At 45.9% G+C, this 23,318-nt stretch overlaps 1 protein-coding gene across 1 annotated transcript in view; it reads right to left on the reverse strand.

Moving 5' to 3' along the window:
• The window catches only part of LOC126100685 (uncharacterized), a 147,209-nt gene extending 124,211 nt beyond the window's left edge, over window positions 1-22,998 (reverse strand). Inside the window, exon 1 of the mRNA XM_049911302.1 lies at window positions 22,790-22,998. Within this exon, the coding sequence (XP_049767259.1) occupies window positions 22,790-22,998 (209 nt within the window). The remainder of the gene's footprint in view (window positions 1-22,789) is intronic.
• Between the last annotated feature and the right edge of the window lie 320 nt (window positions 22,999-23,318).

The raw sequence follows: 23,318 nt of genomic DNA on the forward strand, positions 1-23,318 counted from the left end.
CCCAACATATGTGCTGTTTGCAGAGCTAGTGACGGATGACTTGTAATTTTCGAATATCGGACACTGCTGCTATACTTCAATCTGTTTCCTTGTAGAGAAACTGGGAAGAAGGATGTTAATCCTGTGATTGAAATATATTTCTTACATTGGAATATTAACAGCGCGACATTCCATACGACTAATAGGTTGGAAACGTAAGCGATCTAACATTATAGCCCGTTTTAAGTGCAGAACGTTGTAGCCTTAGGAGTGCGTGTGCTTATGTTCTCTCTTACCAATGCCTTCCATGTACCGATCCTTGACTCTAGAACAATATTTTAGAGTTGATAGCTTGGTTGATTTACGTAAAAATGCGTCCAACTCCATCCGTCTGGAGATCCAGCGCGTATAAAAATCACCTTCTTCTTGTTCTTCTTTACTGTCCGCTATTACATCGTGGCACTCTGAAATCTGCTACTATACATCGATAAGGAGTGCTAACCTCCTCGACATGGACGCATCACATGAAATCTTGTGCACTTGGATGGTTGAGGACTCGGAAAGCTCTATTCATTCACGAGACGTGGGGTGTAGTGGTATACTTCTGATCGGTTGTAGATTAATTCGCTAACAGTGCTGCAGGGCGGGTTGGTCAATGACAGTGGGAGGAGGGTCTTCCATTCTCTAATTTTACCCTATTAGAGCGAGATGCTCTCTGACTCCCATACGCAGTAAGATAGATAGTAAATTAAAACACTATGCTCGATGTGACAGAAATATAAGGAGCGCTGTCTGGTATACTTTGATGATTTATGTGTTTGAGGATTAACACTGAATGGACATGCTGCACAGTCGTCCATGCATGTTCGCAATGATGCTTGCAAAGTGGAGAAAGGGTGGTTCAGGTATGATACTTAAATTGGGGAAACATGGTGTCACATCATTGGCCTGTGTTGAAGTTACGGTAAAATTGCTAAAATTGTTCACGCTATCAACTGTGATGCTTATTATTAGAGTACATTGATGGTGTCTTTTCCATCCCATCTGTGTACTGGCACGCTGTTGGTTGCCATGTAATGATTGACTGATATCGCTTGTTTGAGTTGGGGAAGGAGTTTTGGTGGATGGACAGCACCTTTTGCGTGGATAGCACCGAAACACTGATCACGTACATGATTGCAATACGAGGAATCAGTTGAAAGGGAACGCAGAGCCATCAGCTATTCCATCAGTGTGAGAGACGAGCCTAAATGTAGAGCTTGTTAAACACCTACGGACTGTAGTCTGGAAACCTATGCCAACGCCGTAAAACTCTTCCAGTTTGCTTGTGTTGTAACTGTCTTATTTAAAATAAGCCAATGTGTGGCGTGTTATGCTATCCACCGTAAGAACATGATTTACACCGTGCACCGTGTAGTTTCCTGCGAAAGGCCGTGGATCAGAACTTATTAATATCAGTTTAGAAGTCGACACAGGCCTCAAAGTTGAGGGCAGGAAAACGAAATGTTTGGCATTGTACAAAAGCCTGTTAGAAAACAGTGTTTCAAACAACTAAACAGGAGCAGAGGGAGCGTCTTTTGCGGTTTAGTATAGTCTGTGGGATACGGTCATTCGCCTAGAGTATAGGTGATCAAACTTTAAAGTGGCCTCTGCAGTACCTGTACATTTAATAGGATCGTGTCACACAGGTGCCAGTAGCAGCAGCAGTTTGAGGTGTAAATTCGGTGAGGGGCGTGGTACACCATTAGGAATGCTTGGAGGGCTGCACGCTTCGCTATTCTGGGGAAGCATTGCGAAATCTCTTTCTCCGCACTGGACCGCACTGCAGCTATGCGTCATTGCGCGAGCAATGATCCCTAGGTGACTTCTATATCAGATGAACTTAGTGGAACCTCTATAGTTCTGAATTTTGCTCTGTTTGGGGCTAGAGAATAACGATGATAGCATGTTGGGGGTAATATATTTGAATGGACGCGCATCTGTAGTACTAGGGAATGCACCACAACGCGCGCACTTCCATCGAATAGTCAAAGCATGCTCTTGTCGCTGTAACTTAGGTCGCTCTGTTCCGACACGGGTTGCGGAAGGTGGTGGGTATGGTTTTCTCCGACTTCTGCTCAGTTCCGACTTACAATGGAACGATCACATGCGCGAAGCTGCAGAAATGGACGCAGCTGCAGGATGTGTAGGGACTGGCTAAAACCAGGTCGTAATTTTACTGAAGCAGACAGGTTCGAGGAAGGTGACTCGTTGCGAGATATGAGAGTGCCATAAATATGATCGAGTAGTGGTTGTAATCATTAAAGGAATTGTCAATAGGATCCAACATGGTATGTGCTTGAATGGAAAGAGCTAAATCCCAGACATCCTTTCTAGCGGATAGTGTAACACTAGAGATCTGAGAAGGTAGTGTACATCTTTTTTCTTACGACCTGAATCGGCACATCATCTACTACTACTGTTTGTGTTCCTTCTCAAACGTTGCCTATAACTCTGTGGATATGTCGCAGAACCTCTGATATGGTCTCAATACAGAACGCGCTACAAATACTATAGAATTATCTAGCTGGGGGCGGTTTGAGGGAGTGGAAAATACCGCTTACATACACCATTCCTTAGCCGAATCAATTTCAAAATGTGGTAATTTTATCACAAGGTTGGATTTTGGTCTGATAAGACACATTCCTACGTACACCGTCACAGTATTTGTCCGGAAAAAAACACCTCATTCAGTCGTACCTCGAATCATAAAGCGGGTATAGCTTTTAACATGGATACTTGTGTGCACTTGTAGAACGAAGATCGCTTGTGACAGTAACATGGAGTAGTTGTTGCGATCGGTTTTTTTAAACATCTGACCGATTACGTCTCTCTTTCTAAGACACAGTGGTAGCACTCGCAGGAAGAAATCGAAGAGACATGTACACCCATCGTTGATTTTCGGTCAGTATTATTTGATATCATAGGCAATCAGCTACTGACAAAGTATTGTACTCAGTAGTAGGGGGTGCGTGATATGTTCACATTTGAGCATCAGTTTATACGTTTGTGTAAAGGAAATGACTATGTCCAGTCGGAAGGAGGCAAGAGTATATCGAGTCATAGGAAAGGTAGTGATATTTCTATTTTGAGAGCCACTGCCGACAGCAGGGTATATTTCCCATGCTTCGCTCATTGCGAAATGACGTTCAATTGAGACTGCAATCATAAGATGGGTGGCTTTCGTGATCAAGTGGAAACTTGAGAAGATTGTGTATGGAGGTGTGTTTGCACTGGACCATTATTCCCTCCCATGTAAATTGTTCGGTTGACTGCTTCTGCACATTTTGCGCCTTTATTTAGTAGAGAGAAGATCGATAGTTGTGTGTGCATTTGACATGTGGGAGAAACGTTTGCCTGTTCTCTAGACATGGGAAAGACCTTAGTTGGCTTGTAAATTACAGGGATGATTTGGAATCTGTTACATCAGCGAGATTGGTATTCGTGGATGGAAATATAATTTTTCATCTGTTTGTTTCTAGTTACTCAGTGCTATGGGGCACGCTCCACCTAGCTAAGGTTTGGGGTTTGTAGAGAAACAATTTCCAGTCTATATCTTCAGAATTATGTTGCATGAGCGGTTGGGAGGCTACTGCTGTGTGCTTGATATCGAGAAGTACCGCTAAAATGATATAATATTATGGCAAACGAATCGGAAATACTCGTGTTTGTGTAATCCCAGAGTCTGGAGATGGCTGTAGAAATGCAAGCAGGCAGCCAGGTCCGGGCCAGAAACAGTAGCGCGTTTGTACTGAGGAGGAAACGAGCCTGTCTTTGCAAATCAGTTCTGAGAGTCACTTTGATTCACTGAGGGCTTTCTGATGTAAAAGGGGTGAGTTTGTATGGCATAGGATACGAATTGTATGTTTGTTACAGCGACATGATACGCATTGATATATTGCAGAGTTGGAGATCGGTTTCACGCACTAATATTTAAGCTCCTGGCCCCAGTGGGAGGACAATGTACTTGAGTTGGTGTCTTTCCATATTTGACAATATGCATGGCACTTTGTGAGGTTTAGTTGTCAGTGCAGTATGGCGATCAGTTTAAAATAGTTTATTGCTGCTGAATGTCAATTCTGTAGAAAGAAAGAAAAGGTGGATGGTGTTTCCCTAGAACTGAGGAGCATCGTGACATAATGTCGGTGTGAGTGTAGGAGCACAGTAATTTTTTCGGATGCTGTACAGATATAAATGACAACTGCACTGTTTGTGTAAAATGTGTATATATTCCATTCTAAAGTTACTGTGGTTTATGTTGTGGCATGACTAGAGAGGATGACTGTGTGTCCTATTGCGAGGGACGTCTAGATTCAGCACATCGATAACTGTGAGGGTATGAAAGATTTTTTATGTGGAAAATTATGAGTACTATAGATACTGAGATTCATTCCAGAAGCACAGCCATCAAGAGGAGACATTACCTGTACATCGATCGGTGTCAGACTGTAGCGGCAATGGTAATATTTAAAATGAATTACACTGGTAAATATGCTCCTGGCTTCCAATTTTCTTGTGAGTCTTCTGTGTATTTGTTGATCTATAAACAATTTTTAGAGTTTAACTGTCAATGCACTTTAGCGATCCGTGCAAAATACACTCCTGGAAATGGAAAAAAGAACACATTGACACCGGTGTGTCAGACCCACCATACTTGCTCCGGACACTGCGAGAGGGCTGTACAAGCAATGATCACACGCACGGCACAGCGGACACACCAGGAACCGCGGTGTTGGCCGTCGAATGGTGCTAGCTGCGCAGCATTTGTGCACCGCCGCCGTCAGTGTCAGCCAGTTTGCCGCGGCATACGGAGCTCCATCGCAGTCTTTAACACTGGTAGCATGCCGCGACAGCGTGGACGTGAACCGTATGTGCAGTTGACGGACTTTGAGCGAGGGCGTATAGTGGGCATGCGGGAGGCCGGGTGGACGTACCGCCGAATTGCTCAACACGTGTGGCGTGAGGTCTCCACAGTACATCGATGTTGTCGCCAGTGGTCGGCGGAAGGTGCACGTGCCCATCGACCTGGGACCGGACCGCAGCGACGCACGGATGCACGCCAAGACCGTAGGATCCTACGCAGTGCCGTAGGGGACCGCACCGCCACTTCCCAGCAAATTAGGGACACTGTTGCTCCTGGGGTATCGGCGAGGACCATTCGCAACCGTCTCCATGAAGCTGGGCTATGGTCCCGCACACCGTTAGGCCGTCTTCCGCTCACGCCCCAACATCGTGCAGCCCGCCTCCAGTGGTGTCGCGACAGGCGTGAATGGAGGGACGAATGGAGATGTGTCGTCTTCAGCGATGAGAGTCTCTTCTGCCTTGGTGCCAATGGTGGTCGTATGCGTGTTTGGCGCCGTGCAGGTGAGCGCCACAATCAGGACTGCATACGACCGAGGCACACAGGGCCTACACCCGGCATCATGGTGTGGGGAGCGATCTCCTACACTGGCCGTACACCACTGGTGATCGTCGAGGGGACACAGAATAGTGCACGGTACATCCAAACCGTCATCGAACCCATCGTTCTACCATTCCTAGACCGGCAAGGGAACTTGCTGTTCCAACAGGACAATGCACGTCCGCATGTATCCCGTGCCACCCAACGTGCTCTAGAAGGTGTAAGTCAACTACCCTGGCCAGCAAGATCTCCGGATCTGTCCCCCATTGAGCATGTTTGGGACTGGATGAAGCGTCGTCTCACGCGGTCTGCACGTCCAGCACGAACGCTGGTCCAACTGAGGCGCCAGGTGGAAATGGCATGGCAAGCCGTTCCACAGGACTACATCCAGCATCTCTACGATCATCTCCATGGGAGAATAGCAGCCTGCATTGCTGCGAAAGGTGGATATACACTGTACTAGTGCCGACATTGTGCATGCTCTGTTGCCTGTGTCTATGTGCCTGTGGTTCTGTCAGTGTGATCATGTGATGTATCTGACCCCAGGAATGTGTCAATAAAGTTTCCCCTTCCTGGGACAATGAATTCACGGTGTTCTTATTGCAATTTCCAGGAGTGTAATTTTACCGCTGAAAGCCCTGTCTGCAGAAAGAAAGAAGAGGTGGCTGGTGTTTCAGTACCGACAGCATCAGTAATTCGGCGGGTAAGTTCGACAGGAGCCAATTATAATGCTTGATTCATTCACATCCTTTGTGCTGAGATATAGGAGCCACTACATAGCGGTGGGAACCTTTGTGTGTGTTGAAAGCAGGAAGGGTAACACATGATGGATCATGTTAGGACTGCTACGCGTGGTGATGCGTCAGCCACATGTCATGGATGGTCCATTAGAATCACTAAGGAGAAAGCAGCTTGTGCTATTCTCGAACGTATTTCTGCAGCGTCTTTGCTGGACCGCAGTTAGAGGGAGGGTAGCGGGGAACCCACGCACGTGTGCACGTTGGAGCATCTGCACTCTGTAAATAAGTCTTCACTCACATCCGATCGCGTCATCAACAGCACCTTGGTGATTACATATTCCGAGAGGAATTTCTCAGGTACCAAGTATGCATGCGGGCATCTGTGCGTGGTTTGACAGCTGACAGCCACGTCACTTTGCAGGTCTGTCGGTATCCTCCTGTGCGGGTAGTCTACTGGACAGGGTGTGGGGGAGCAGTGCTTGCATGCATTGATTGCATTATTTTGCGAGCGGGCCTGTAGGCTGTGCCATGTGCTATATGGACAGTTTATGAGAACCGAGTGTATCTACACATCGCTATGCTGCATTATCTAGTAGCATTTCGCACGTCTGTACTGAAATTATTTTGGAAAATTAGGAGTTGTTTGCATGTCTGCAGACCGTTATTTAGGAGTAGTTTACGGGTCTGTGGGCTGTGTGGCGTGACCTGTGCATGTGTTTTCTACCAGTGTGATAAATATATTCTATCCCTAAATAAAATGTTCCAAAATAAATAGAGTACACTTCTTCCTTACTCTCCCCAGCAGCCCAGCATAGGCTGAGACATTTTCGCTCCATTTTCCCCCTACAGACCACCATCACAAATTACGTCACAGAAGGGATGACAGTACACTCTGGTGGCAGTATTGTGTACTAGGTCAGTTGGAGTCTAGATCTCGTGGTGGAGACACTGCCTGCAAAATAAAATCTCATGTTCAGCACAGGCAGAGTCGTTTTCCCGCTATTTACCCCCACCATCTTGGGTTACATCATGAAATGGACGACAGTGCTCTCTGGTGGTGGTACCAAGTACTAGGTCCAGACCTTGTGGTGAACACACTGTTTGAAACCATCTTGAATAAATGTACTTGCATAATCATCTGATGTCATGGCCGCCATTTCTGTTGGTAGTACTGAGTACTAGGTCAGTTGGAGTGAGGACCTCCTGGCGAACATGCTGGATGGTGGTGGTATCTCTAATTGTTTAAATTAAGACTGGTGCATGACTTTGACAGTTGTCGATTAGCAAGAATGTTTGCAGGATGTTTTCGATGGAGTATTATTTTGACAATTTAGAAGTTGTTTGGCTATCTGGATGTAAATGTATTGCATTATTTACGAGTGGTTCGCATGTCTGTAGGCTGTGCGATGCATTATTTTTGACAGTTTACAATTAGGAAGCGCATGTGTAGAGCATTATACATGACTTCTTTACTAGTAGTTTGCAGGTCTGTGTGCTGTCAGAGCATATGTTCTGTATCACTGTGATAAATATACTCCATCCATAAATAAATTGTTCCAAAATAAATACACTCCTTCCTCTCTCCACCAGTCCAGTGCAGGCTGAGTCCTTTTCCCACCAATCCCTAGGAAGAGGTGGTGGTTGGGTGACTTAGGTTAGTGGAGGTGAGCTTTGTTTCCCGCAATTATCTTACATTGGTAGCGAAACACCAAGTGACCTTTCCTTACCACCAAAATTCAAACTTGACGCCAGTTCATAGGAGGTGGCAGTCGGATGACTTAGGTTAGCACAAGTGTCCTTTCCTTCCAACATTTTTTTAGATTGGTAGCGAAACCCCAAGTGACCTTTCTTTACCACCAAAATTCAAACTTGACATCAGTTTGTAGGAGGAGGTGGCGGTCGGATGACTTAGGCTAGTACAAGTGTCCCTTCTTTCTGGCAATTTTCTTAGGTTGGTAGCGAAACCACAAGTGACCTTTGTTTACCACTAAAATTCGAGCTTGGCACCAGCTGCTAGGAGGAGGTGGCAGTCGGGTGACTTAGGTTAGTGGGGGTAGCCCAAGTGGTCTATCTTCCCGCGATTTTCTTAGCTCAGTAGAGATAACTGTGGTGTGATGCATTATCCTCTTGGAATTTTAACTTCTTACCATTTTTCTGGGGGAGGGTGGCGTGTCACTTTCCCGCCAAAATCCGCCATCTTGAATGATGTCATGACCGCCATCTTGGATGACGTCACGACCACCATCTTGGATGAAGTCACGTGCTGTTGCCAAGTCTACATAACGCCATCTTGGATGACGTCATCGCCGCCAGCTTGAATACTTCTGGCAACAATGGAAAGTGGAGCCGTAGCGGCTTTGTTCCAATACTGGCGATTACTTCGAATCAGTCGCACCAGTGGAGGTTTCTGGGATTTAGTGCTCAGTCCAAGTCACTATGAGTGAGACGTGAAGTTTTTGTATACTAGCTTAATTCGAGGACACAGGAGTCAACAAAATAGTGTGGGTTTAGCTGGGTTGTTATCTATGCACTAGCTGACCTCTTCTTGGGCCTATCATTTATCGCAAAGTAAACAGACGTGCCACCAGAAGGCGTGCAGCATCGGAGTGACTCGTAGAGCAGAAGGTGGACTGGTGGGTTCTGGCTAGGTGGCCGCATCGCCGATGTCGCAGTCACCTCCACTGGAGGCAGGCGAGCGCCGGTCAGAGTGATCCTGGGCTTGTTCGAAGCTGTTCTGGCCATCCCTCCAGGGAGCTCCCTGTTTGTAGACGTGTTACAACTGCAACTTCCCACAGCTTGTGGAAACTGATAGCTAATACTAAAAGTTCTGACACCTTGCAGAACGGCATCATAAGAAGGCTACAACGCTCTTTACATGACATTTGAAAGTAGATGGATGAGTCGTTTAGCAAACGCAAATTGCTGGACATTTATCTCCGAGGAGACACCGGCGAGCCGCCAGTGGCCTCTGCCGGGCTGCGCTGAGTCCGACACGCAGCGCTGTCAGTCCCGAACTGCTTCACAGCGCGTACCACTGTTCAGGTTCAGCACTTCGTACACTTGTTGAGAACAAACATATGAACCACATATGGGTTACGTGCATCTGAATAACATTTGGCACAGTCACGGACTGTGCGGCTGCTCCCGGCGGAGGTTCGAGTCCTCCCTCGGGCATGGGTGTGTGTGTCGTTAGGGTAATTTAGGTTAAGTAGTGTGTAAGCTTAGGGACTGATGACCTTAGCAGTTAAGTCCCATAAGTTATAAAAAAAACATTTGGCACAGCAAGGAAAACGTTTGTATGACCTCTATGGTTCATGCCCCCAGTATCTTCTTGCATTCGCTCATCTCTCATCCATGTTGTCACGAATGTCTTCTTCAAAGACTCTTTGCAAAGCCACAGAAAAAAGTATATGCCTCCATGTAATAAAAGGTTTGATTATTTGGCAGCTATAAACTTTAAAAACTATTTGCACATGTCAGAAAATTGGCCACAGTGTCCGATACATCTTACGGAAAACTGCACCTGCAGAGGCCACTACATTTGATTTACTCGTCACTCGCTGTCCCCAGGACCCTATTTACGTGACCAGAATAACTAAGTGATGACTCCAGACTTTTGGCAAACACTGCCTGTGGCTCGGCGACAATACTCGGATTAAACTAACTCCGTGAGCGAGGTGGTCCCGGCGAGCAGGGCGGTACGTTCCAGCTCCAGCTGAGCTGGTGTTGTGGTCACGCCTGGAGCGTCACGTGGGCGCCGCGTGCGTCGCCTGGTTGGTTCAGAAGGCACACGCGTCGGCACCCGACGTGAACAGCGCGGGACGTGCGGGATGGATCGCCGACAAATCAGAAGGCGGACCAGTGGCCAGGTGGAAACGATTTAATGCCTGTACATCACTCAGACTGCTAATGGCGTATTCCGAAAGCATAAAAATGTGTCCTGATCAAGATAAAACTAGTTTCCATTCTAGTATGAAGCGCAACAAACGACAATTGAAGGAGTATCTGCACCTGAAGACAAGAAGGTTGATGCCTAATACGTCCCACGTTTCGATAGCCGATGAGGAACGTTCAGAGCATTTAAAGCTCTGGACTCCAATTGTCGCTGAGCTTATCGTAATGCCAACTGTCTGAATATCCTGTATTACCAAACGCTACTCGATAAACGTGGACTATTAAAACTTCAGTTCAACAAGAAATATCCTGCTTCATCATACTCGCATCGCAAACCGAGTAGAAAGAGAATCTGGAACATAATTCACGCTAACTTGCATTGTAAACCGACTAACGCCAAGTTTTACCTTAATTCAGACTTCTATCTATGTGATAATTTGCAGCAACACTGCAATAATAATGTGAACAGCTTGCTGTTTGATATGTAGGTAATGTTTTGCACGTCACACTACGAATATAATGAAGAAGGTGCTTGCATAATTAGCCCGGCAGAATTGAGAGATGTTACGCCCATTGTAGTAATGGATTGCTCAAACCAGAATAAATCTGTAAATATGGGCCCTATTGATGTTTGTATAGAATTCGACTCTTCAAAAAAATTACCTTAGACACAGCGGCTTATGCATTATGACCGTGTGGCCAATTATTCTGTGCTAACGACAGCTGTACAGAGACCATATAAATGAATGGATGTAGTATCACATTTCGCAGAAATGTCGGAACACGTGAGGCAATACTGACCCTACGACTTATCTTAGAAAATAGATTAAGGAAAGGCAAACCTACGTTTCTAGCATTTGTAGACTTACAGAAAGCTTTCGACAATGTTGACTGGAATACTCTCTTTCAAATTCTAAAGGTGGCAGGGGTAAAATACAGGGAGCGAAAGGCTATTTACAATTTGTACAGAAACCAGATGGCAGTTATAAGAGTCGAGGGGCATGAAAGGGAAGCAGTGGTTGGGAAGGGAGTGAGACAGGGTTGTAGCCTGTCCCTGATGTTATTCAATCTGTATATTGAGCAAGCAGTAAAGGAAACAAAAGAAAAATTCGAAGTACGTATTAAAATCCATGGAGAAGAAATAAAAACGTTGAGGTTCGCAGATGACATTGTAACTCTGTCAGAGACAGCAAAGGACCTGGAAGAGCAGTTAAGGTAGACACTTAAGGTAGTAAAGGAGTTTTGCTATTTGGGGAGCAAAATAACTCATGATTGTCGAAGTAGAGAGGATATAAAATGTATACTGGCAATGGCAATGAAAGCGTTTCTGAAGAAGAGAAATTTGTTAACATCGAGTATAGATTTAAGTGTCAGCAGGTCGTTTCTGAAAGTATTTTTATGGAGTGTAGCCATGTATGGAAGTGAAACGTGGACGATAAATAGTTTGGACAGCAAGAGAATAGAAGCTTTTGAAATGTGGTGCTACAGAAGAATGCTGAAGATTAGATGGGTAGATCACATAACTAATGAGGAGGTATTGAATAGAATTGGGGAGAAGAGGAGTTTGTGGCACAACTTGACAAGAAGAAGGGATCGGTTGGTAGGACATGTTCTGAGGCATCAAGGGATCACAAATTTAGCATTGGAGGGCAGCGTGGAGCGTAAAAATCGTAGAGGGAGACCAAGAGATGAATACACTACGCAGATTCAGAAGGATGTAGGTTGCAGTAAGTAGTGGGAGATGAAGAAGCTTGAACACGATAGAGTAGCATGGAGAGCTGCATCAAACCAGTCTCAGGACTGAAGACAACAACAACAACATCACATCTAAAGCATTTAACAATGGTATCTCAATTTCGTAAATATTATCATCGATACCCAACGGTTCCATGATGAACATGGTCACTTGATGGTCAAGAATATAGAGTTCATTGCTTTCAGCAACTTTCAGTACAAATGTAGCACCGCAGAATCCACTCAGAGATGTTAAATTTATCAAGATGTGAAAATTTCAGTATGGTTGACACATAATTACCAAAGAATACACTGGAATGATCCGGAAATACCTTACACCAATGTGGGAATAAGCCTCACGAACTTTGATCGTAAAGATACAACTCTTTTTGAAAATGGTAGTGAGCACGCAACTTGGATGCGGCCGTATACAGAAACACCCCAGCACGGAATCTACACTACGGCCATTAAAATTGCTAGACCACGAAGATGACGTGCTACAGACGCGAAATTTAACCGACAGGAAGAAGATGCTGTGATATGCAAATGATTAGCTTTTCAGAGCATTCACATAAGGTTGGCGCCGGTGGCGACACCTACAACGTGCTGACATGAGGAAAGTTTCCAACCGATTTCTCATACACAAACAGCAATTGACCGGTTTTGCCTGGTGAAACGTTGTCGTGATGCCTCGTGTAAGGAGAAGAAATGCGTACCATCACGTTTCCGACTTTGATAAAGGTCGGATTGTATCCTATCTCGATTGCGGTTTATCGTATCGCGTCATTGCAGCTCGCGTTGGTCGAGATCCAATGACTATTAGCAGAATATGGAATCGGTGGGTTCAGGAGGGTAATACGGAACGCCGTGCTGGATCCCGACGGCCTCGTATCACTAGCAGTCGACATGACAGGCATCTTATCCGCATGGCTGTAACGGATCGTGCAGGAACGTCTCGATCCCTGAGTCAACAGATGTGGACGTTTGGAAGACAACAACCATCTGCACGAACAGTTCGACGACATTTGCAGCAGCACGGGCTATCAGCTCGGAGACCGTGGCTGCGGTTACCCTTGACGCTGCATCACAGACAGGACCGCCTACGATGGTGTACTCAACGACGAACCTGGGTGCACGAATGGCAAAACGTCACTTTTTCGGATGAATCCAGGTTCTGTGTACAGCATCATAATGGTCGCATCCGTGTTTGGCGACATCGCGGTGAACGCACATTGGAAGCGTGTATTCGTCATCGCCATACTGGCGTATCACCAGGTGTGATGGTATGGGGTGCCATTGGTTACACGTCTCGGTCACCTCTTGTTCACATTGATGGCACTTTGGACAGTGGACGTTACATTTCACATGTGTTACGACCCGTGGCTCTACCCTTCATTCGATCCTTGCGGAACCCTACATTTCAGCAGGATAATGCACGACCGTATGTTGCAGGTTCTGTACGGGCCTTTCTGGATACACAAAATGTTCGACTGCTACCCTAGCCAGCACATTCTCCAGATCTCTCACCAATTGAAAACGTCTGGTCAATACTGGCCGAGCAACTGGCTCATCACAATACGCCAGTCACTACTCTTGATGAACTATGGTATCGCGTTGAAGCTGCATGGGCAGCTGTACCTGTACACGCCATCCAAGCTCTGTTCGACTCAATGTCCAGGCGTATCAAGGCTGTTATTACGGCCAGAGGTGGTTGTTCCGGGTACTGATTTCTCAGGATCTATGCACCCAAATTGCGTGAAAATGTAATCACATGTCAGTTCTAGTGTAATATGTTTGTCCAATGAATACCCGTTTATCATCTGCATTTCTTCTTGATGTAGCAATTTTAATGGGCAGTAGTGTAGAACAGTACGACTGTGCAGGTCTAAGCCTTTTGAAGAAGAAGAAAAATAGCTCTCCTCTTATTAAACTTAATGACGAATAAATATTTTTTTTAAATAGAATAATATTATATATGTCAGTTACATTCACACCACGTCACCGCACGCTGACAACTTTCACCTGAGTGAAGCAGATGCACCGCCTTCACCACATATCGTCGCACCTGCGCCAGTACCTCACCAGTGGCTGGCACATTTAATGAGGATCGTTTCGTGGTTACTTTATCATTGACATAATGAAGCACAGTAGTGGCAACAACACTGATGACACAGCTAGCTAAGTGGCAGCCAGAAGCGTGACGCAGTGTGTACCAAGAGTATTGGAATACTTTTGTGTGTATTCGAAAATGTTCTAGAACGTTGTTATTTACATGAGGTGTATTGTTACAGATGTCAGTGAGATGGTCTCGGGTGACGATGTTATCGTCACATCCGATGATGACGCTGTCAGTCATGTGCCAACAGATGGACTGACTGCAGGTAATGTCTGAGTGTAAGCACTGCAGACATTGTGTGTGTGTGTGCGTGTGTGTGTGTGTGTGTGTGTGTGTGTTTTTCATGCTCATCTGAACTGGGAGTGGCTGACTGCAGAAGAGCTTTAACGTAAGCAACAATTCAAACATGTCCACCGAAAAAAAAATTACTTTGAATGTGCTTGACTGATGGTTTGATTTTCTAGTAATGACTGAGGAAAACCAAGGGCAGCAGTAGGTATAGAACGACATGTAAGGGGCAGCCAAATGAAAACCTTGTTATTTCAAAAGTAATAGCTGTAACTGTTAATACTGTGAGACAAGAAAGTCAGTGGGTTCGAAGATAAATGTTTGCGGTTGCCTACGGAGCTGTGATCGTACCAAAGCATGTACCTCTCCGTCCGAATCAAATCCACGGCCACAAATGTCTTTCTTCGTGGCTCCAGAAATATGGGAAACACTGGGGAGGGATCGGAACTGTACGGAGGGTGCGTGAGACGTCCCGTGGAAACTCCTGCAGCACACTCGAAACGTGTTGGCCAGCCCACAACAGCCTGCACAAGTCTCGCTGGAAGGCCCTTACACATGCTCCACATAGTCCCAGTCTCTTCCCATTTGTTTTCCGTATTTCTGGAGCCACGAAGAAAGATGTTTCTGGCCGTTGATTTTCTTCCACAGCGAAACTCGACGAAACCACGCTACAGACGGATCTTGTACGATTCCATAGCAGATGCAGAATAAGAGCGCATGGTGTGATTACGTGTGTTTAGCACGAGTTTAATACCTCTAACGTAGAGGAATATGCAGGGTCTTATATGGCACATACGCACACCTCCTTGCAGGTGTATCTGAACAGTTCGAGAGCGTGTGCTTGGGAATCTAAAAACTGGATTCTGTCTTCCACTACACCATGCTTGGGTTGCCGTGGGATGTGATGTTCAAAACGACACGTCTCGTATTCGAGCTTTTAACCGATGTCGAACTGCAGTTCTTTGAGAACGAGATTCGCGGGGTACTTAGTGACAAAGGCAAATCACCCGCGAACGGGTGGGTTGTACTACAGAACATGCCCTGATTAAAGTTAAATGCTGTGCTTGGATGTTAACAATTTATACGGATTCGCCATGCAATTTTCTACCTATTTGTAGGGTTCGAATGGTTGAGTCATGCTGAATTAGATCGATTGTATTTCTGAACTGTGGCAGATTATTTTAATCTAGTATATGTCTTGGGAGTGGACATGGAGTAGGGTAGTAGTTTGTAGGACAAATTGCAGCAACTTCCTGCCAAGTCCAGAAGAAGAATTCCCGTGACACAGTTCACATCCCACTCTGACGATAACGCTGTGGGACGAAACGAGATGCAACATGTATTACAGAAACCTCTGGCAGCGTCTCAGTTTGGGTCTGGAACTGAGTAGACCCACCTGCTTTACTGAATTCAATCAAAAGCCTCGGCTGAAGGAGAGCAGCCGAAAAACATCGTGCGCATTGTGGTTGTTGTTAAATATAGTTTTATGAATTAATGAGTAACTCGATTCTTCGTGAGACAATTGAAAATACTAGGAAACATTGCGTTATTACGAGGTGCATTCAAGTTCTAAGGCCTCCAATTTTTTTTCTCCGGACTGGAAAGAGATAGAAACATCCGCATTGTTTTAAAATGAGGCCGCGTTCATTGTCAATACGTCCCAGAGATGGCAGCACCGTACGGCAGACGGAGTTTTACTGCCAGCGGCGAGAATGAGAATTGTTTTAAATACTTAAAATGGCGACGTTTTCCTTACTTGAACAGCGTGCAATCATTCGTTTTCTGAATCTGCGTGGTGTGAAACCAATTGAAATTCATCGACAGTTGAAGGAGACATGTGGTAATGTGTCGAAAGTGCGTTCGTGGGTGCGACAGTTTAATGAAGGCAGAACATCGTGTGACAACAAACCGAAACAACCTCGGGCTCACACAAGCCGGTCTGACGACATGATCGAGAAAGTGGAGAGAATTGTTTTGGGGGATCGCCGAATGACTATTGAACAGATCGCCTCCAGAGTTGGCATTTCTGTGGGTTCTGTGCACACAATCCTGCATGACGACCTGACGAAAAGTGTCATCCAGGTGGGTGCCACGAATGCTGACGGACGACCACACGGCTGCCCGTGTGGCACGTTGCCAAGCAATGTTGACGCGCAACGACAGCACGAATGGGACTTTCTTTTCGTCGGTTGTGACAATGGATGAGACGTGGATGCCATTTTTCAATCCAGAAACAAAGCGCCAGTCAGCTCAATGGAAGCACACAGATTCACCGCCACCAAAAAATTTTCGGATAACCGCCAGTGCTGAAAAAATGATGGTGTCCATGTTCTGGGACAGCGAGGGCGTAATCCTTACCCATTGCGTTCCAAAGGGCACTACGGTAACAGGTGCATCCTACGAAAATGTTTTGAAGAACAAATTCCTTCCTGCACTGCAACAAAAACGTCTGGGAAGGGCTGCGCGTGTGCTGTTTCACCGAGACAACGCACCCGCACATCGAGCTAACGTTACGCAACAGTTTCTTCGTGATAACAACTCTGAAGTGATTCCTCATGCTCCCTAACCACCTGACCTGGCTCCTAGTGACTTTTGGATTTTTCCAACAATGAAAGACACTCTCCGTGGCCGCACACTCACCAGCCGTGCTGGTATTGCCTCAGCGATTTTCCAGTGGTCAAAACAGACTCCTAAAGAAGCCTTCGCCGCTGCCATGGGATCATGGCGTCAGCGTTGTGAAAAATGTGTACGTCTGCAGGGCGATTACGTCGAGAAGTAACGCCAGTTTCATCGATTTCGGGCGAGTAGTTAATTAGAAAAAAAAAATCGGAGGCCTTAGAAGTTGAATGCACCTTGTAGATAAGGAACAGCAAAGGGCCTATAACACTACCTTGGGGAACGCCTGAAATCACTTCTGTTTTACTCGATGACTTTCCGTCATCTCGGTGGTTACGTGAGCTCCCATAATCTGTCCCTTCCTTAACTTGAAGGGATACCGAACGAGTTGCGACTGTGTCCACGGACACATTATTGGCCGTGTTGAGTGTACTTCAGTTGTAATTCGGGTGCACAGCTGACAATAAACAAACTGAGACTTGCGTCCGGCCTTCGACGTGCGAATGCGGCTCCACCTTTAGTCGAGACATGCATATTTCTGCAATTTTTGGATGGCGCTCAAAACAAAGACAGACTGACCTTTAAAGCCAATCACGACAGTTCATGGACAAAAGAAACTGTCTGTGACTATATAGAACAACTTCGGTCTTTGAAATAAGTTTTCACAAACTGTTAATGAAAATAGAACACGTGGAGAACATGCTTCGTGAATTGTATCGAAACCTTCACCATCTCTACGGCTGTAAATTCATCGTGGAAGACGGTAGCCCATTTAAAATCTGGCTTGACAATCCACTGTCTAGCTCTCCATTGCCCCTTCCACTCTTTACTAATTTACGAGGTGCATTCAAGTTCTAAGGCCTCCGATTTTTTTTCTAATTACTCGCCCGAAATCGATCTCGACGTAATCGCCCTGCAGACGTACACATTTTTCACAACGCTGACGCCATGATCCCATGGCAGCGGCGAAGGCTTCTTTAGGAGTCTGTTTTGACCACTGCTGAGGCAACAGCAGCACGGCTGGTGAATGTGCGGCCACGGAGAGTGTCTTTCATTGTTGGAAAAATCCAAAAGTCACTAGGAGCCAGGTCAGGTGGTTAGGGAGCATGAGGAATCACTTCAGAGTTGTTATAACGAAGAAACTGTTGCGTAACGTTAGCTCGATGTGCGGGTGCGTTGTCTCGGTGAAACAGCACACGCGCAGCCCTTCCCGGACGTTTTTGTTGCAGTGCAGGAAGGAATTTGTTCTTCAAAACATTTTCGTAGGATGCACCTGTTACCGTAGTGCCCTTTGGAACGCAATGGGTAAGGATTACGCCCTCGCTGTCCCAGAACATGGACACCATCATTTTTTCAGCACTGGCGGTTATCCGAAAATTTTTTGGTGGCGGTGAATCTGTGTGCTTCAATTGAGCTGACTGGCGCTTTGTTTCTGGATTGAAAAATGGCATCCGCGTCTCATCCATTGTCACAACCGACGAAAAGAAAGTCCCATTCGTGCTGTCGTTGCGCGTCAACATTGCTTGGCAACGTGCCACACGGGCAGCTGTGTGGTCGTCCGTCAGCATTCGTCGCACCCACCTGGATGACACTTTTCGTCAGGTCGTCATGCAGGATTGTGTGCACAGAACCCACAGAAATGCCAACTCTGGAGGCGATCTGTTCAATAGTCATTCGGCGATCCCCCAAAACAATTCTCTCCACTTTCTCGATCGCGTCGTGAGACCGGCTTGTGCGAGCCCGAGGTTGTTTCGGTTTGTTGTCACACGATGTTCTGCCTTCATTAAACTGTCGCACCCATGAACGCACTTTCGACACATCCATAACTCCATCACCACATGTCTCCTTCAACTGTTGATGAATTTCAATTCGTTTCACACCACGCAAATTCAGAAAACGAATGATTGCACGCTGTTCAAGTAAGGAAAACGTCGCCATTTTAAGTATTTGAAACAATTCTCATTCTCGCCGCTGGCGGTAAAATTCCATCTGCCGTACGGTGCTGTCATCTCTGGGACGTATTGACAATGAACGCGGCCTCATTTTAAAACAATGCACATATTTCTATCTCTTTCCAGTCCGGAGAAAAAAAATCGAAGGCCTTAGAACTTGAATGCACCTCGTATATAAACGATTTGGGAAGCAATCTGAGCAGCCGTCTTCGGCTGTTTGCAGATGACGCCGTCATTTATCGACTAATGAAGTCATCAGAAGATCAAAACAAATTGCAAAACGATTTAGGAAAGATATCTGAATGGTGCGAAAAGTGGCAGTTGACCCTAAATAACGAAAAGTGTGAGGTCATCCACATGAGTGCTAAAAGGAACTCGTTAAACTTCGGTTACACGATAAATCAGTCTAATCTAAAAGCCGTAAATTCAACTAAATACCTAGGTATTACAATTACGAACAACTTAAATTGGAAAGAACACATAGAAAATGTTGCGGGGAAGGCTGACCAAAGGCTGCGTTTTATTGGCAGGACACTTAGAAAATGTAACAGACCTACTAAGGAGACTGCCTACACTACGCTTGTCCGTCCTCTTTTAGAATACTGCTGCGTGGTGTGGGATCCTTACCAGGTAGGACTGACGTAGTAGGCCTACATCGAAAAAGTTCAAAGAAAGGCAGCACGTTTTGTATTATCGCGAAATATGGGAGAGAGTGTCACAGAAATGATAGACGATTTGGGCTGGAAATCGTTAAAAGAAAGGCGTTTTTCGTTGCGACGGAATCTTCTCACGAAATTCCAATCACCAACTTTCTCCTCCGAATGCAAAAATATTTTGTTGACACCGACCTCCATTGGGCGGAACGATCACCACGATAAAACAACGGAAATCAGAGCTCGTACGGAAAGATATAAGTGTTCATTCCTTCCGCCGCTATACGAGATTGGAATAATAGGCAATTGTGAAGCTGGTTCGATGAACCCTCTGCCAGGCATTTAAATGTAATTTGCAGAGCATTCATGTAGATGTAGATGTAGATGCGCGTGTTAAGGCAGGTGTCCACTAGTAAGTGAATTGTGGAAGCACTTACTGATGTGTTTACACAAGAACAGAAACTTGCGCAAATTCACTTCTGAAACTCACCTCGAAAAGTTAAGTTCAGGACCTTGTAAGTACTTGCAGAAGTGTTTCCACATAGGACGCGTCGTGAGTTCGACAAGTGTATTTTTACGTTGTCGTGTTAAAGACCAGGACAGCCGCCATCGTTGTTGCATTACCATTATTGAAGAAGAATGATGACGAAAATAAAAAAGTCAAGAAGAAAAAGAAATGTTTGGGAGAAGAATTGGATACAGAGAGGTGTACAAATTTATCAAGAAACACTACTGAAAATATTAAAATCGACTTGGCACAGATCGAGAACTTAATGAGAATGTGGTACGCAGTTTTCAAGAAATCTCTTCTCTATTGTACAATAAAATATTCGAAACCAGAATACAAAGATGCTTTAATCTAGATCACCAACAGACCACCTTTTAACTACTCTTAAAATTGCAAATATTATTTATTAAAAATGTAGTTCATTTATGTTTACGCCAAGATTAAAAACCAGCTAAAATTTAAAGACTTTGTACTGCCATTCTACTTTCTGTTCTGGCGAAACAAAGTAACCGGCTAATTTTTTTCTCATTTCCTTGGCTGGCGGTGTCCAGGTATACAGGGTGGTCCATTGATAGTGACCGGGCAAAATATCTCAAGAAATAAGCATCAAAAGAAAAAACTACAAAGAACGAAACTCGTCTAGCTTGAAGGGGGAAACCAGATGTCGCTATGGTTGGCCCACTAGATGGCGCTGTCATAGCTCAAACGGATATCAACTGCGTTTTTTAAAATAGGAACCCCCATTTTTTATTACAAATTCGTGCAGTACGTAAAGACATATGAATGTTTTAGTTGGACCACTTTTTTCGCTTTGTGATCGATGGCGCTGTAATAGTCACAAACATATACGTACGTGGCATCACGTAACATTACGCCAGTGCGGACGGTATTTGCTTCGTGATACATTACCCGTGTTAAAATGGACCGTTTACCAATTGGGGAAAATGTCGATATCGTGTTGATGTATGGCTATTGTGATCAAAATGCCCAACGGGCGTGTACTATGAATGCTGCTCGGTATCTTGGACGACATCATCGCCGGCCGGAGTGGCCGTGCGGTTCTAGGCGCTACAGTCTGGAACCGAGCGACCGCTACGGTCGCAGGTTCGAATCCTGCCTCGGGCATGGATGTGTGTGATGTCCTTAGGTTAGTTAGGTTTAATTAGTTCTAAGTTCTAGGCGACTGATGACCTCAGAAGTTAAGTCGGATAGTGCTCAGAGCCATTTGAACCATTTTTGAACGACACCATCCAAATGTCCGGACCGTTCGCCGGATAGTTACGTTATTTAAGGAAACAGGAAGTGTTCGACCATATGTGAAACGTCAACCACGACCTGCAACAAATGATGATGCCCAAGAAGGTGTTTTAGCTGCTGTCGCGGCTAATCCGCACATCAGTAGCAGACAAATTGCGCGAGAATCGGGAATCTCAAAAACGTCGTTGTTGAGAATGCTACATTAACATCGATTGCACCCGTACCATATTTCTATGCACGACGAACTGCATGGCGACGACTTTGTACGTCGTGTACAGTTCTGCCACTGGGCACAAGAGAAATTACGGGTCGATGACAGATCTTTTGCACGCGTACTATTTAGCGACGAAACGTCATTCACCAACAGCGGTAACGTAAGCCGGCATAATATGTACTATTGGGCAACGGAAAATCCACGATGGATGCGACATGGGGAACGTCAGCGACCTTGGCGGGTTAATGTATGGTGCGGCATTATGGGAGGAAGGATAATTGGCCCCCATTTTATCGATGGCAATCTAAATGGTGCTATGTATGCTGATTTCCTACGTAATGTTCTACCGATGTTACTACAAGGTGTTTCACTGCATGACAGAATGGCGATGTACTTCCAACATGATGGATGTCCGGCACATGGCTCGCGTGCGGTCGAAGCGGTATTGAATAACATACTTCATGACAGGTGGATTGGTCGTGGAAGCACCATACTATGGCCCGCACGTTCACCGGATCTGACGTCCCCGGATTTCTTTCTGCGGGAAAAGTTGAAGGATATTTGCTATCGTAATCCACCGACAACGCCTGACAACATGCATCGGCGCATTGTCAATGCATGTGCGAACATTACGGAAGGCGAACTACTCGCTGTTGAGACGAATGTCGTTACACGTATTGCCAAATGCATTGAGGTTGATGGACATCATTTTGAGAATTTATTGCATTAATATGGTATTTGCAGGTAATCACGCTGTAACAGCATGCGTTCCAGAAATGATAAGTTCGCAAAGGTACATGTATCACATTGGAACAAGCGAAATAAAATGTTCAAACGTAGCTACGTTGTGTATTTTAATTTAAATAACCTACCTGTTACCAACTGTTTGTGTAAAATTGTGAGCCATATGTTTGTGACTATTACAGCAGCATCTATCACAAAGCGAAAAAAGTGGTCCGACTAAAACATTGATATTTCTTTACGTACTACACGAATATGTAATAAAAATAGGGGTTCCTATTTAAAGAAACGCAGTTGATATCCGTTTGAGCTATGGCAGCGCCATCTAGCGGGCCGACGATAGCGCCATCTGGTTCCCCCCTTCAAGCTAGACAAGTTTCGTTCTTTGTAGTTTTTTCGTTTGACGCTCTTTTCGTGAGATATTTGGCCCGGTCACGATCAATGGACCACTCTGTATATGTTTATGGGTTCCCGTGGTAAAATTGTTTGGCTTCATCTGTCTTTGTGCCTATCGAACACACGAAACTTGTGCAAGTCTGAGAGAAACTTCCACCAGCTGACAAGTACTTGCAGTAAGGTGCGACAAACAGTGTGGCGGAAGGTACTTCTGCAAGTAGGAACAAGTTGCGGGAGCCGCTTGTGCAGGCAGCCACCCACCTGCAGGGCGTGCCGTAGCGGCGGCAGGCGTCCGCGAACACCGCCAGCGGGTCCTCGCCCAGGGAGAGCCGCGGCAGCGCCGGGCCCGCCAGCTGCGCGGAGAAGGCGACGAGGCGCCGCCAGCGCCGCAGCGGCCGGCGCAGCAACCACAGCGCCGCGGCCGCGAGCGCGCACACGCAGGCCGCGCCTACGGCTGGCAGCGGCCACATCCTTCCTCTCTCTGCACGTCCGCCGGCCGGTCGGTCGGTCTGGCCGACACTGCCCCGTCCCGCGCGCTGCGCCCTGCCCAGCCAGAGCGGCGGCCTCGCTGCGTGGAGGGGGCCGCGACACAGAGCACAGCTGTCTGCCGCGCCAGCCGTGGCGCCGTGGGGTAAAAGCCGGTAGAGAGCCTGTATTAGGGTTGTGGCGATTCGTGAATGAGTCGTTCATTTGAACGACTCTAAATAAAGAATCGTAAGAATCGAATCGTGATACGGACGAATCGTCGTTCAAAAGAATCGTAAGAACGATTGCGTGTTTCCGAGTCGTG

Source organism: Schistocerca cancellata, chromosome 9 (genome assembly GCF_023864275.1).
Source record: "Schistocerca cancellata isolate TAMUIC-IGC-003103 chromosome 9, iqSchCanc2.1, whole genome shotgun sequence".
NCBI classification, from domain to species: Eukaryota; Metazoa; Arthropoda; class Insecta; order Orthoptera; family Acrididae; genus Schistocerca; species Schistocerca cancellata.